The sequence below is a fragment of the Drosophila yakuba genome, chromosome X (assembly GCF_016746365.2).
Source record: "Drosophila yakuba strain Tai18E2 chromosome X, Prin_Dyak_Tai18E2_2.1, whole genome shotgun sequence".
In the NCBI taxonomy this organism is placed as follows: domain Eukaryota; kingdom Metazoa; phylum Arthropoda; class Insecta; order Diptera; family Drosophilidae; genus Drosophila; species Drosophila yakuba.
In genome coordinates, this window is record NC_052526.2 from 19,093,021 (window position 1) to 19,109,745 (window position 16,725).

The 16,725-nt window shown below is 47.4% G+C and overlaps 2 protein-coding genes across 10 annotated transcripts in view; one reads left to right on the forward strand and one right to left on the reverse strand.

Annotated features, from left to right (window-relative positions):
• The window catches only part of LOC6525971 (serine-rich adhesin for platelets), a 34,433-nt gene extending 19,677 nt beyond the window's left edge, over positions 1–14,756 (forward strand). For 3 of the 9 annotated variants that reach the window (XM_039377458.2, XM_039377459.2, XM_039377460.2), the window contains one exon: positions 4,740–8,719. In XM_039377458.2, the coding sequence (XP_039233392.1) occupies positions 4,740–8,678 (3,939 nt within the window). In that variant the 3' untranslated portion in view covers positions 8,679–8,719. Of the gene's footprint in view, positions 1–8; positions 2,131–2,246; positions 2,696–2,859; positions 8,720–12,121; positions 12,651–13,429; positions 13,748–13,806 lie in introns of those variants that run through there. The other 6 variants (XM_039377463.2, XM_039377465.2, XM_039377468.2 and 3 more) reach the window with 5 other exon arrangements.
• Positions 14,757–14,930: 174 nt separating this feature from the next.
• On the reverse strand, positions 14,931–16,559 carry LOC6525973 (vitellogenin-2). The gene is made up of 2 exons (XM_002101756.3): positions 16,263–16,559; positions 14,931–16,196 (listed from the first exon to the last, which is right to left on the reverse strand). The coding sequence occupies exons 1-2, from the start codon at positions 16,546–16,548 to the stop codon at positions 15,097–15,099; spliced, it is 1,386 nt and encodes a 461-aa protein (XP_002101792.3). The 5' UTR covers positions 16,549–16,559; the 3' UTR covers positions 14,931–15,096.
• Between the last annotated feature and the right edge of the window lie 166 nt (positions 16,560–16,725).

Consider the following 16,725-nt stretch of genomic DNA (forward strand, 5'->3'; position numbering starts at 1 on the left):
TGAAGCAGCTGAAGAACTAAGCAGCCCCACAGAACCAGAAATTGAAGTCGAGACAACCAGCGAGGGTCCAACGCGTCGTTCGTTCTTCAGAAGCAGCACCACTGTGGCGCCTAGTAGCACCACCAAAGAAATCAGTAGCAGCTCCGTAGATGATGATGTTAAAGCGAATACAATCACCACTCGTCGTTCGCTGTTCAACAAGCAGGCACCAAGCTCGACGGAAGCCACAACCACAACAACTGCAGAAGACTCCGATGCTAGTAGCACCACCAGGCGTAGTTTCTTCCGTACCAGCACAACAAGTACTGCAGAAGACAATGCAGAAAAGGACATTGAACACGAGAGTGAGACGACCACTGCATTGCCAAAACGTCGAGTTATAGTCAGAGGCAATTTTAGGCCGCGCAAGGAGGGAGATCTCTCCTCTCTTCTGGCGGCAGATGCCAACAAGCGAGCCAGAAACAACCACAGCACTACAAGCACAGAAACACCTGCTAGTCAATCACCTACATACCGTGAAGAAGATACAGAGACGCAACAACCACAAGCTGAGGAGAAGACAACCACTGGTCGGGCTTCCTTGAATGCCGTTCGAAACCGCACCACCACAAAAACCGAAAGCCTAGGCAATGGAATCACCCGCACGCGCACCACCTACGTCCGCACTCTCGACGCTGGCCAAAAGGTTGTGAAGCGCATTCACACCAAAACCATAGAAGAGAAACCCGCAGAGTACGAGTATATTATCGATGAAGTGACCCATCCACCACCGCCGAGCACCACTCCTCGCACTGTGACCCGCAATCGTGGATCCGTGCGCTTCCAGAGCAACGATCTTTCTTCGCTGCTGGCCTTGGACTTTGCCTCACGTAACAATCGCAAGAAGCAGGCCCAAACAGAGACGACGGTTACCAAAACGCGAAGACGCCTACTTAAGAAACCCAAGGAAACCATCGAGCACGAAGAGGTGGAAGAATTCGAGTATGAAGCAGGTCAGGAAGCCGGCAACGAAGTTGAGGAGGCGCCACGTGTGAGCACCACAGCCAGGACTATAATCCGCAGAACTAGACCCACAACTGTCAGAACCACTACGGAAACTCCACCAAATCTTGAGGCTAGCACTCGCAGGGCAAGCTTCGCCTTCAAGCGTCCATCTAAAGTGAGCACAACCACTGAGGAACCAACAACCACCTCTACTGAACCCACAACATCATCAGAAGCTACCACAAGAAGAGTTCTCGCCTTCAGAAGACCAGTGAGCACAACCACAGAGAGCTCACCAAGTTCAACAGAAGATGAGTCAACTGAGGAGGCAACTGCTGCCCCCGTTGAAGCTTCCACCAGAAGAGTTCTTACCTTCAAAAGACCCCTCAGCACAACAACAACCCCAGCTCCAATTGAAGAAGCGTCCACGGATGAATCCATCACTTCTTCTTTAGAAGGTACCACCAGAAGAGTTCTTACCTTTAAAAGACCCCTCAGCACAACAACCACTCCAGCACCAATTGAAGAAGCGTCCACCGATGAATCCACTCCTGCTTCCTTAGAAGGCACCACCAGAAGAGTTCTCGCTTACAGAAGGCCCGTGAGCACAACAACCACCACACCAGTCCCTGTTGAAGATGAGTCTTCTGATCAGTTGGCAGCGGCCAAGCAAAAGCTTATAAATCGCCTCAAGTCCAGCACCACTACGACAACATCAACCCCTGAAACAACAACCACCGAAGAAGACTTAAGCGAACTTAAAGTACAGCTGAGCAATGCCATAAACCGTTTGCAAACGGAGAATAAACTAGAAGGCCAGACAATCACCAAGGAAGGTGAAGCCACAGAAGATGAAGGCGATGATAAGCTTTCTTTGCCCATTTACCACAGAAGAAAGTACTATCAGTATGTAAAGGATTCGCCAATTACCTATATCGACAAGTCCCCCGCACCACCGGATATCGAAAGTGTGACTGTGAACATTAAGCAACAAATTCATGATGTGTTCAATGTGAGTGAAAATGAGACGCCACTTAATTCACTGGCCGACGACGGAGAGACCGAAGAGCATCGGGAGGCTATGGCACAGGCCAAGGAAATCAATGCCGAACTCGGTCATTTTTTATTGAAAACCCCCGGGTCAAAGTAGGTCACCCGGGGGCAAAGTTGGTCGGATCAGGAGAGGAAACCCTAGATGATGATGATGATGAAATAACCGCTGAAATCGATGAGGATGAAGATGATGAACTTCCCGATGGGAGAACCAAATCCCAGCGACAGGGAAAAACATTCAAAACAATACCACTAGCCACAGACTCGAGCAATGAGACCTCAAAGATTGTAAGCCTTTCGCTTCTGGAAGAAAAGGAAAGAGGCGAAGATGAAGCCAGGGCTCTACGCACCTACACCAGACTAAACCGCACCCGCTTGACCCTATCCACCAGGTTGCCGGAAAAGACACCAAGTGAACCACTAGACACAACGACCAGGAGGAGCTACAGCGTTCCACAGCGTTTCCGTCTTCGCTCAACAACGCCCATACCTTCGAACACAGAAAACAGTGAAGAAGACGAGGAGGAAACTAAAGACAATGAAGGACCATCGCGCAGCACAACAACTGCGACACCATCCATCAAAATACCCACCCGAAGACTTTTTACGCCTAGAAGGCCTGTTAGTGCTGTAGAGGAATCCAGTTCTACTGATATCCGTAAGTATTTTCACTTGTCTCAAGTAAAAATATGGAAACAATTGCAGTAATGCAAGTACAAGGGATATGAAGTCAAATCACTTTTGGTTGCATTTTAGTTTCCTTGCTGTATGAGTGTCATGTCGAAAAAGAAAACTAATTGAAAAACATTTTATTTATTTAAGGTAAAGATAATGACGAAGAGTTGAAGGTGGAATCAACCACAAGACGACTCTATGCCGGCCTAAATAGATTGAGAGGCAGGGGAAGCACCACCACAACCACCGAGAAAGCAACTGATTCAACCACCGAAGCAGCAACCACAACAGCCAAAAGTACAAGGCAACCTTATGTGGGCATTAGTCGCAGAGTTACAACCACAACGACCACTGAGAAGTCAGCGGAAAGTAGCACTGAATATAATGGCAATGAAGACGATGATGCGGAGTCCACCACTATAACTTCTGAACAGGAGGTAAACAATGATGCCGAAGGAAATAAGGTGGCAATCAATGAAACAGAAGACCCAGTTACCGAGAAAGCTCCCGAAGAGACTGAAGTCGACAGCACTGAGGAACCGGAACTGGAAGCTTACATAGACGATGACAATGAAATCCCCCAGGAAGAAAGCGGACCTAGAACAGAAACCACTTCAACGACCACAACAACGACCACAACAACGACCACCAGTAAACCAGCAAGCACCACCTCACGTCGTCAGTTGGTAATTCGTCGCCGTTTTAATGGCACCATAACAACAACCACTACGGTTGCCCCAGTAGCCGATGACAATCTCGAGAATGAGATCGAACCAAATGATACGGAGAGCTCAACACCAAAAGCAACCACTACAACTCCACCACGGCGGCAACTTTTAATACGCCGACGCTTCAATGCGACCAGCAGTTCAACAACAACGACAACAACTGCAAATCCTATTGCCGACAATGAAATAGATCAGGGCGGCGAGCCAACAAGTACAACGCGTCGAACGATTCTGTCACGTCGGCGATTCAATGCGACTTCCATCACAACAACAACCACGCCGGGATCAACGAACGGCGACGAGATAAGCACACGACGTCCGTATGCGGCCTTGAACCGCTCACGTAATCGCTTTACAACACCGCGAACCACAACCACCGACGGTGCGCAGGAGGACGATGATGACGATGACGATGATGATGATGATGATGATGATGAGGAAGAGAAGCAGCAGGCACCGCCACCAGCTGTCTTCCTGCAAACAAACCGCCATCGCGCCCTAAAACCCACCGCCGAAGAAGAGGAAGATGCTGCAGCTGCGGTGCCAGCACGTAAGCCACCCAATTTCGCCGCTCGTCGCACCACCGCTGCACCACTGCGAGTTAGCTCCAGTACGCGCCGCAATCTGGTGGCAATCAATAGAAATCTCTACCACCGAGCGGAGGAATATGACGAGGAACAGCCCGAAGAGGAGTACGATGAAAACGAGGAGGGGGATGATGATCAGGAGGAAACTGTAGATCCCCAAGTCACAAGCACCACTGCACGTACACGACTAAGTCAACTGCTAGCCAGCAGGCAAAGACAGCCACTCAGGACAACCACACAAAAACCGACAGAGACAGAAAGCAGCGATACAGAAACTGACGCGGACAACGATGAGGAAAACGATGATGAAGATAACGATAGCTCCGCCGAGGTATCGAACAGTAACCACACACTAAACCACCACACGAATACTTTGGGGGGTGGCACCACTAACCCTAACAATCTTACTAACCGTAGCACCACCGCACTGAATGTAGCTAGTCAACGTAGTAACAGCACCGTAGCCAATTATATTAATCGATTCAAGTCAAACAGTTACACAATCAAAAACAAACCAGTCACAGTCACAGCTAATATTAAGGCAGATAGTACAGATAAAGATAATCATAATGATAGTGATAATGATGGAGATAATGATGATGATAACGATGATGATCACGATGCTAGTCTAGTGAATGAGGGGGAGGAGAAAACGAGTGGGGCTGGTTTGAATGCCTTAGGTAATGATGTTAATTCCACACGACGCTTTCAGAATCGTTATCAATTGAGCCGCACCAGAGGCAGCACCACCAACACCACCCCAACAACAGCAACAACAACAACACAACAACAACAACAACAACCCCAAACAACAACCACCGCCAGACGATTGACGTTTGGGGGCCGTCAGCGCGCCCAGGTAACTAAACTAACCCTAGTCGATGAGCAGACTGAAGAGACCGAGACTAAGGGTGTTGCCCGCGATGAGGAGGAGAAGGAGGAGGAAGAAGACTCCAACGCAACCACCACAACAAGCACAACAACCACAACCACCAGCAGACCAACACCGAAGCGCATACGTGTGCTTAAATTCCGCAGACCCTTAAATAGCAATAGCAATAGTACCACCACCAATGTAGATAGCACCACTAATAGCGCCACTGACACTAACCCAGACACCACCACAGCCACACCAACAACAGCAGGTCAAAGCACCACCACCAGCAACAACAACACCACAAGCACCACCGGCAATAAGCGTTTCCGCAAGATTGTTCGCAAATTGAGGCCTGTGGACTCAAGTACTGCGGCCAGTGTGGATAGTTCCGATGAAACCACCCGTAAAACTTTCGTTCCCAGCCACACCAGATTTGCGGATCAGGATAATGATCTTGTCAATCTGCGCCAGCGCATCAAGGAGCAGCAAGCACGTGGTGAGCCACAAGATGGGGTAATTAGCAGTCGATTCAAGACCCTGGGCCAAAAGGACGATCAGGATGTGTCGGAGTTGCAAAAGTTGAGGGACAAAGTGAAGGCCGAGCAGGCGAGGGGAGAAGGTGAACGGGGCGTGATCAACGATCGTCTGAAGAAGCTTCTGGCCGAGAAGGGCTCGAGCATCTCTAGCCAAAGAGAAGAATCCTCAACTGATGACGACTCTTCGTCGGTTTCCTCGGCCAGGCCCTTCTTCAAGCGAAAACTGGTGGCACGTAGACCCTACACACCACCCTCGGCCAGTGGTGGTGGCACCACAAAGGCCCCACTGACATTTAGCACCACCCGACCCACGGCCAAGTTCGTGCGCAGAAAGAACGGTAGATTTGATCCCTTCAACTCGAGTGTTCGCAATCGTGGAGAGGGCTTTGTGAGAAGTGATCCGCGAGGATCCCGACTGCCTGGAACCGATCGCTTTAAGTCGCAGGGTAATAACGAGGATGATGATGAGGTGGAAGAGCGACGCGAGCAACCACTGCAGAATCAGTTTGCAACCACTTTGCGCCGACCTTTTGTCCCGAAGACGCGACCAGTACTGGACAAGGCCAAGCCCCAGCAGGAAGATGGAGCAGAAGACAGCGAGGAGGAAGACGAGGAGGAGGACTCCGAGGAAGATGGAGACGAAGAAGAGGATGAAGAAGAAGAGGAGGAGCAGAAGGAGAAGCCAGAGGTAGAAGAGGAGAGTCCACAAGGGGATAACAAGCCGACGATTAATACTCTTTACAAGCCCAAGGATAATCGAGCTCCACCGGGTAGTCGTCCCACATTTGGAACCACCGGAAGTGGCTCACCACCAACCGCATCCGGAAATGTGCCCTTCAATCCCCGCAATCGCCCATCAAGCTCGGCCAATGCCAATAACACACCATCCAACCGCTTTGGCACCACAAAGCGACCCCGTGTCGTTAACCGACCGCCGGGCGTGGCTTCACCTAACTTGACCTTGAAACCGGTGGCCAGTGATTATGAGCGCACCACACCGCTGACTCCACTGAAACCGGCGCCATTTATACCCAGCAACAATAGGAGTTACGAGAGGAAGTACTCGGGTCCATCCACCGAGGCTGCGGAGACGTCCAGCGAGAATTCCCTGATAGAAGATTTGAATATCGATGCACTGAATGCGCGAAACAAGAAGATCTTTGACAAACATAGTAAAAAGCATCCGGCTCTGAAGCCCAAGGTGGTGAAGGTGGAATCCGAGACGGGATTAGAGGTGGAAACCGGTACGGAGGTGGCGGTGGAAGAAGAAACCACCGAGGTGCAGCAGCTGGAGCAGGGCTTTGTGACCACCACACCCAGTACACCACCATCACCACCAGCACCACCCAGCACACAGTCAGACACAGCCACCACCACAGACACGCCACCAGAAACTAAAACTGAAACAGAACCTGAAACAGAACCTGAAACAGAAACTGAAATTGAAACTGAAATTGAAACTGAAAATGTAACCGAAATTGAAACAGCGACCAATGCTAATGAAGCCACTTCCGTCAATTCACAGGATCAAACCATCTCGAGCACCACTCAAGCACCACCGCCGGCCACAACCTTGTTGCATGTGTTCACCCTCCTGGAGGGTGAGGGCCAAGAGGAGGAGCCAACGACCAGAAAGCCAACGGTTCGCCTCTATCCCACCATACAAACGGAGGTGGTGCCCAAGCACAAGTTAGTCGAAATCAATCGCATTGTCGAGATTAATTCCAAACAGGCGAAGGCATCACAAAGGAAATCCAAGGCGAATAATGACTTTGGCGTCTTGATGGTGGAGTCCCTGCCCCATGTGGAGCAACTGGGCGAGATCAGTGTGGTGAAATATGTCCACTTGGTGGATGGCAGTGACATTCAGATCAACGATGGGCACAGCACAGTGGCCGATTACACGCCCACCGAGCCCACATCAGCGGCTCAAAGTCCTGTCTCGCTGCCCGTAAGGAATTCGCTGCCAGAAACCGAAGGCGCTGACACCGATCGCAGTGGCAAGTCCTTGGTGCCTGAAGTTCTGACTGCCGCATTGGAGACCTCGACCATTTCGCTGGAGGGACTTTTCGATTCGGCCAGAAAGGGCAAGCAACTGAGCAGCAATACAATCATTGGCGAAACGGAGGAGAGCACCACCATTGGCAGTAGCAGTAGTTCGGCCACCGAAACCGGGGAGACCACCACACCGGCACCCACATACGTAAGACCCATTGTACCCCTCCTAAGACCCGAGTCCAATGAGTCCTCGCCGCTGGTCATTTCGATAGCCAACCTCGATCAGGTGATACTGAGCAAGGTGCAAAATAGTCAAACCACAGTGGCACCCGAGGCTGCCAGCGACTCTAATTCCGCATTCTCTGTGCGCCAACCGCTGGTGGTGCAGGCGCCCATCAGCAGTGGTGCTCAGGCGATCGACATACTTAACACTCAAGATCAGGCAATCAATGGTGCTATTGGTGTGAACATTGATTCGGTTATACAAACAACAACCACCAGGCCAAATGACGATCAGGTGGCTGAAGAAACCACAATCTTTAGCATTGAAACGGCCACAGAGCCACAGCTTAACACACAAACCACAACACCCAAAACAGAAGCCAACGGCGAAACACTAACAGCCATGCCAATTGGTGCTGTTATTATGGGTCAGTTTGGCCAAAACACACAGTCAACAACAACCACTGTGGACAATGACAACCAACTAAATACTCAAACAACAAGCTCAATTAGCAGTGGCGCTGTTAGTTCCGAAGCTATTGGTGGTGACACACAAACAACAAACGCCGACAACGATCGCCAAGAAAACACACAATCAACAGGCACAACAACAAGTGAGATTAGCAGTGGCGCTATTAGTACCGACAACAACCACACGACAACAACCACACAGACAACAGCCACCGGCAACAGTTCCGAAACTACACCCACCCAAACATTAACCACAATTAGTGAGCCTATTGATGGCAGCCCCAATTTGAGCACACAAACAACAACCACCAACAACAGCACCACCAGCACCACCGCTGTGGGCAGCAAAGTTAGCGAGGCAGTTAGCTTTAGTTCCGAGACGCATGTGGTGCATCGCAAGAAGATGGGTCGCAAGGGGCGTGGCCGACGCCTGCGCAACCGCAAAACCACAACAACGACAACAACAACCACAGAAACGCCAACAACAGAAACGCCAACCACGGTGGAGGCGACATTCGATGACACCACCACAGTGGTGCCAGAATAGGTCACAAAACATTCAATACAAACACAAGAAACCAGAGAAAATCAGCGTAGTTAGTTATTTCTAGTCTTAGCCCTTATCCAGTCGCAAGATTTGCCAGAGTGAAGAAGAAGAGAATCTTCTGCGAGCTTAACCCTTTTGTTGCCGAACCGTAGATAATTGGCTGCGTTGCTTTGGCTTAACAACAACAACCACGGCGAAACAAATTAAGTAAACAACTTATTTCGGCTGCTTTAATAGTCTTTCCAAAATTTCCAGTGCTGCTGCTTTTAATTCGAATACTCTACTATATACATACATTTTTTTTTGCTATGTAAATTATTTAAACAATTCGTATTCTTCGAGCTGCCATACCCAAACAACAACAACAACAACACCCGACACACACACACACACACACATTCACATCCACACTCACACACATATGCGCACACATGCAGATGCGAGAAGTCTTTCCTTGGTTCAAATATAGATATTCTAGAATATATAATTATCTAGAAACACAACGACCCTCAGTGGATTACAAACCTATTCAATTTGAAATAACTTTAAATGGCTTTCACCAGGCGCAGTTCTCTCTTAATTCTATCTCTTTCCGAATAATTCTTTTTTTTCACTCTTTCCCTCCCTATCCGAAATACTTTAAGTCTAGCTTTAGTTGTAAAATATTTATGCACAACAATAAAATAATGAACAAAAAGAAACGAACTATACAAATTATTATTGCCACAACAGAACACAAACAACTTCCCCCACCTTAACCCCCCGCAAATGTATATATAATACATATGGGATTTCAAATTGGGAAACTATTGTATATAACTAGTTACATTTTTTACATTTTTATTTCATAATCATTTATTTTCTTGTTTTCATTACATTTTCAAGTTTTACATTTGCAGCTCTTGTTAGGTGATCTTTGGCATTAGGTAGTTCAAAAAAAGTTTACTTATTATGTATTGTAAATATAATTTTGATTTATTAACTAATTGCTTAAGTTAGAGTTTTTTTTTATTCCCAGGCAGTTTAGATCGTGAACACATATTTTTTTAATGATTTTTAATTTACTTGCAAGACATGCTGTAAAATGTTTTGCTTGTATTGCAAAGGTTACTGAACATTATTTTTCAATGGAAAAATTCCCCAGCATGCTTTAGCAATTATAAATGCATTTATTTGCCCCTCTCCATCCGCTTTTCGATGCTCTTTCAAATGTCACCTGTAGAATTGCTCGCTATGTGCTTAGTCATTAGCCTGTTCTTCATTTTATTTTTCTTTTACTTGTGGTTTTTGCCTTTGTTAAATGTCAGCCCGGCTCTATCTAGTTGTTTTGTATGTGACGGCTATTGCCTCATGCCTATTCATAAGTGCACATGCACTGTGTGTGTATGTAAGCCTGCCTGGATAATCGGTTTCAACTTTCGATGAGTCCGCAAGATGTGCGAAGTCAGCAGGAAAAACGGCACATACAAAAAAAAATTGAAACAAAAAAGCATAAAATAAAAACGAGTTCAGCTGAAACAATTTGCAAATTGCTGAAAGAGAGAGAGAGGAACTCTGCAGACGAGACATGTTTCATAATCGCTTGCTAGTCTCCTCGGAACGATAATTGCCAAAAGTCAAATCACGCGCCGCATAACAAACGCGACGAACTGACAGGCGACACCAAAAAATCAGGTTGACAAAAAGTCGTAAACGAATTTTTCAACAGTTGGTTTTTTTTGTTGTGCGTTTGAAGTGGGCTTGGAGATTTTTCCTTTTCAAAGTGCCCGTGAAATAAAAAATCTCATTTAATAATAATAAAAAGTTGAGCCGCACAAAGCAAACAAAAAGCGCGGACAATGAAAAGAAACCACAAAAGAAGATCAAAGGTGTTGCACTCAGGGTAACAGGCTTTTGTCATCATCATTTTGTTGAAGAGTACGTAGAAAAAAAAAATAATAGGGAGTGTTTACACAGACAAAGAGGTTAACGAAACGGGCCCAATGATATCTTATAGGTGTGGAAATGTAATGCCACTTCAAAAAACGAGTTGAGCTTTGAGTTAAAATGATTAGATACATTACCTTACCTTACCTTTTTTTTTTTCTACAATTTAAAATATTATGTTCATATTTTTTAAGGGCAGCCCTTTTATTTTTATAGCATTTCTACCTACCAATAAAACCTTCTCTTTCATTTTATTTGCCCTTGAACAGCGGCACCCTATTCTCGGCCACTGCTTTCCCCGCCGCGTTCGTGTCTTGAGTCTTTCGTTTCGCCACTTTCACAATAAGCCCATTGAGAAGCCAGCAAATCAGCGGACGACGCCCTGCACGCATCATCAGTCTTCGAGCTGACCAACTCTCTTGCACAATATTTAATCAAAAGCCCAACCAGTTTCTGGGAACCAAAAACCAGCAAACTGCGCATCTGCCAAGCAGAAACAAAAAAGTGGGAATGTTGTGGATTCAGATTATGCAATCACATTGGCATGCGGTCGAGTCGCATTGCCAAATACCGCAGATGCCAAGCAGCAATTCGGGCTTCGATCTGCGCATCTGCTAATCGAAGAAGCCCATCAGCATTATGCAAGCACCGTGGCCGATGCGTATTTTTCCGGCCCATTCATTATCTCGAAGGTGTCTGCGGCATTGACACCAAAAATGTTCTCGGCAGTAACTCTCTCTCTTTGTGGTAGAGTCTTAGTTGAACTTAAAAGGAAGTTTTAATATATATTTTTAAATATTAGCTAGCGTGTTTTAAAAGGGGTTTTAATTAAGATAGAGTATATCAGTTTAGCTTATTCATTCAATTTACAAAATTCAATTTAGTATAATTACAGCAAAATCTACTCTATTGCTTTCAATGTCAACGAGATTGGCGGACAAAGCAAAACTAGCGCAAACTAATAGCCCAAGCAAATAACTTGTTATGCCTGCGTGTTATTTATTTTGCACTCGAACGTCCTTCAATTAAAATGCCTGACTGCATTTTTGCGGTTGTTGGCCCACTTAGCGGTCAACTTGATCTTGTCGAGAGATGGCGAGAGAAAGCACCTTTTGAAGGGTTTCCTTTCCCAATTCCAAGTTCCAAATTCCCAATTCCCTTGTTCCAAATGCCCAGAAACCAGAGACCAGGCCCACAGTAAAACACAATACACCACAAACGCCAAACAGTACTAATTTATTTAAGGCTTTAGTAGATTTCCTATGCTTAAACAATTCTTTAATATTATTAATATGATTTATTATTGTTTATAGCATGTAGCGCGCTTTTGAATTGTTGTTGACTGCACACCGCCGGAAAAAAGCACGAAAACAAAAAAACGAAACACCAAAAAACGAGTTGCAAAAACGTTGTATATTTTTCAAATCCACAAAATGCTAAATTGAGTATTTGTTTTTTTTTTTTTTTCTTAAATTCCATGTACCGCGAACGAACAACTTTTGACTACCGACTGGCAGCTGCGACAACCAGCGACTGGCAGCGTTTCGCGCCGACCGGTGCTGAGTGTCCGCCGGCGGATTATCAACTCGCCGACGTTGGCAGCGGTTGAAGCCACCACCACGCAGCAGCCAGCAGCAGAACCACCGACGACGACCTCCAAATACAGCCGACTGCGCAGCAGACCCTCCGCAACAGCAGCAGCAGCAGCAGCAGCAGCAGCAACAACAACCACTGCAGCAGCAGCAACAACCGCTTTCCCAGCAGCAACATCTGCTCCCGGTGGCAGAACCACCAGCAACATTTACCTAAGCAAGCTGAAAGCCAAGAGCGGTGCCGCAGCAGCAGCAGCAGCAGTAGCAGCCGCAGCATCCGGTGAGGCAGCAACACTGACGCCAGCAACAAGCAACATCAGCAGCAGCAGCAGCAACAGCAATGACATCACACAAAAGCAACACAAGTTCCAGCCCGCCAGCTTCGCTCTGCGCCGCCAATTTCAAACGCGGCGACTGACAACCTTCGCACCGGCGGCCAACGGCGATGAAAGTGGTAAGTTAACTTGGAATAAATTTCAATTTAAATACAGTATCAAACAATAGGATAAGCGTACGTACTTTATAACAGCAACAAAATAACCTGTCCGCCTCTGACAAAGATCCACAATAATAATAACCATATTTTTGGGCAAAACATACGAAATAATTATCCAAATATGAACATATGTACCCCGTTGAGCTCGTTATTGTATTCCCAATCGTACTTAAAATGTGAATGAATGTATTTAAAAATGAGAATTCTAATTCTTTTATAATTCTTTGCAAATTTGTATGATGATTTTTGCCGAAAATCGATTTTCCAAATATGGCATGTCATACCTCGTTGAATTCCTAATTAAATTTCCAGTCGAACTGTGTTTAAAAATGGGGAATCTATTTTTTCACATTTTTCAAAAATTTTGATTTACTTACAAAAATGCTAAAATTTATCAAAACGGTTATGATTTCCTCTTTATGAACATTTTAAGCCATTTTATGAATAATATGCCCATCAAATAGGGGTTAAATATTCCGTTTTTCCTAATTTCGGTCGTGAAATATCAATTTTTTAACAACTTTTAAAATAAGTGCCTGAATCGTATTAAAATTTCCATTAAAACTGTATTAAAAAAATATACTTTGCCATTTTTTGATGATGTTACCCTTAACTAAAAATGTGAAAATTATTGCTTTGCCATCCACTGAAAACTGTTTTCGTCAAAACATACACCTTTATATTTGCATAATTCCTAGAAACTACTTATTTCACGTTGCACTTTGTCATCCCCGTAGCCACCGAGGTGCCCAGAACCCAGAATCCTCTGTTCAAGCGCCGCCTCACTCTTATATCCACCACGCCGCCGTCCGCACGCACCACCAATCCACCAGTTTCGGGCCTGGACACCACCACCACTCTGTATTTGAACGACGACGACGAGGATCAGGTGGCCAAGTCGAGCATTCACACGAGCCGCTTCAACCAGATACCGGAGCAGGTGCGTCCAAGCGAGGAGTACGACTTGGCATTGGCACCGCAGCCACTGAAGAGCACCAGCACCACGGCTAGCACCACTGTCAATGCACCACAACCACTTATTGGCCAGGGAATCCGTAAGTGTATAATCACTGCATTTTTGTTAGCATTTAACTGCTTTTTAATTTGACTGCAGGCCGCCAGTTGATCCCACGTCCTCGTCGGCCACAGTCGACCACATCTACGCCAACCGCCACTTTGGGGTCATCTTTGAGGTCGACCACGCCGGTTGACCACTCGGCTCCACCACTCTCCCGTCGCCAGCAGAGTCGTCGTCGTCCGCACAAATACATCGAGGTTTACAGTCGTCCGCCGGCCAGGACTGCCGTTGTCTCGGCCACCTCAAGTAGTCAGTTTCTGGATGAGGAACTGCCCCCAGTGGGTCCAAGTCAGGTGGCCCAACGGCGACGCAGTGGCAGCATTTTGCCGGCCAAAAACGATCCCAAGGTGATCGTACATGGCCATGGCATCATTGAGTGTCGGGCACAAGGAAATTTCCCGCATCCCCTGAACTGCAGGAAGTTCATATCCTGCGCCCGCTTCGAGGAGACCGGTGGAATCGTCGGATGGGAGTACACTTGTCCCAAGGGACTCACCTACGACGGCGTCGGCGGCATGTGCACCTGGTCGCCCTCGGATCAGCCCTGCCGCGATTAGACTGATTAACAAAAACATATTAAAAAAAAAAACAACATCCCTAAATAAGCCTCTAAATCCATTAACCCATCTCATCTGGAGACCCATTCGCCTTGATACAAAAGACATTCGCGCCCATTGCACCCCGTGTTGTATATGATTTTTCCAATTTGTGATTAGTTCTGATGAGGTTGTTGAATTCGAGACGATGCATATGTGTGTGAGGCAAGTTGAAATTCTACGTTAATTATTCTTATTTAAGCCTAGTGATATCTCAACCCAATTTTTTTGCGCCTGCCAACTCAGTAGTAAGCAAGAATTATTGTCCGTAGTTCATCGTCCCATATATATAGCGCCATATCTATATATATGTGGTTGTGCATGTGTACGCTATATACCATAATGGATAGTATGCTTTCTTTATCAAATAAACATATCATGTAATCCAAATGTACTCTCGTTTCTTCTGTATTTTTTGATGCTACTTTAATGACCTCAGTGGCATTGCATAATTTGTTATGATATTTAAACACTCAAACATTTCGACATAAGCGCAACTGTTTTTATTGTGAATTGAACTGGGTTTTCTGCGGATATTGAACTGGAAGTGAACTCTTTCGAATGTTTAAAATTGCAAAGGTTTTTATTGTGAATTAAAAAACAAAGCTAACTATACATAGTGGATGCAACAGAGGCAGAGGCTTCTGCTGGATGAGGATGGGGCTGGAGTGGTTCGCTCGCATGAGGGGTGTGCGATCTGGTTGTCATCGATGGATCACTGTGCGATGATCTACTGACGGCGGGAACCCTGGTTCTGGTTGGAGGAGGACTGGCGCCAGGGCTGGTGGACCTGGTGGTAGCCGGTCTGCTTCTGGGCAGGAGTGCTCCTGCCGAATGGGCTCTTGGAGTTCACCTGCAGAATGTAGTCGCCCTGCAGATCGAAATCGGTGGCGATGCCCATGTAGCCGCGCTTGCCATAGCCCTTGTTCTGCTTGTACTCCTGGTACGAGCTGGCGGCCACGGCGGGGAAGTTCCTCTCGTTTCCAGGACGCACGGACTCGGCGAAGTAGCGGGTGGCACGCATGGCGGCCTCAACCACATTATCGGCACCGGGCACACCGGTCGAGGGTCCGTTGGGGAAGAAGTCCACGTTGGCCAATCGCTGGCTGGTGCCCATGCCGTAGGCGGAGGTGTGGATGGCATCGACGAAGTCAGCATCACCACGGGCCAGTCCGGTCAGCCTCTCCTCGGGCTTGCCGTAGATCTTAGTGGGGTCCAGGGCGGTGATGCGGCGCAACTTGTGTCCGGTCTGGCGGGTGAACTGGCGTCCAGCCACTCCGGCGACATGGGCAGCGGGTCCAGAGCCAATCAGATGGATGATCTCCTGGGGCACGTTCACGGTGTTGGTCAGCTCAACCAGACGGTTGCCAATGATCTCGCCCAGGCGCTCAATGTTCAGGGTGGCGTACTGGTCAAAGTCCTCGATGGCATTGCCCAGCTGGATCACAATCAGGTCTCCGGTCTTGGTGTCATCCTGTTCACCGTTCTGCTTCCTGCGCTGAGTTTGCTGCTCCTCGCTGGAGCTCCTCTGGCTCTGCTCCTCGCTGGAGTAATCGGTGGACGCATAGGGCTGGAGGTTGTAACGCTGCTGGTAGGCCTGCACCAGTTTCCTGGTTGCCTTCTGCACTTGGGTGTTGGTCTCGGGCAGGCCCTGGATGAAGATGGTGACCTCATCGTCGCCGAATTTCTGCTGGCGCTTCACCTTCTCCACGAGAGTGTTCAGATTGAACTCGATCTTCTGGCCGCGCTCGCCGACAATGTAGCCCTTGATTTGGCTGGGTTCTGGGGTGTAATCGGGCTGGAAGACATGGTTGAACTGGGACAGATGGTCTGCGGAATAGGATGCAGTGTAATTAGTACATGATTGCTAGAACATCCAGAGATCCTTGCACTTACAGAGCTTGTCCAACAGCGTGGCGCCCTCCTCCAGGCTCATCTCCTGCAGCTTCTTAAGGCTAACCTGCTTCAGGTTGGGCAGATCCTCGATTTCCCGTGGGTTCACCCAGTTGCTGGGCTGCTCCACATTGTCCAGGGAGTTGGATCGGCGACCGGAACGGTTACCAGACTGGGGGTTACCCATGGCGACTGCCAGAAGGCAGGCCAGAACGCAAAGGGTGCGCAGAGGATTCATTGTGGCTTCCAAGTTCAACTGTTTCAGACACCGTACCAAGTTGTACTGCATGCCCACTGCTGCGACTCTATGCATTTTATACCCCCTGGAATCGGTAGTATATACACACACTATAATGCACGCGCCGGAAGCAATTGATTTCAGCAACCGATTTCTGGATCAGCACAAATTGAAACGCAGCGTCAGTGATTTTGCAAAACTTCTGATGAGCTCTATATTTTTTGTTTG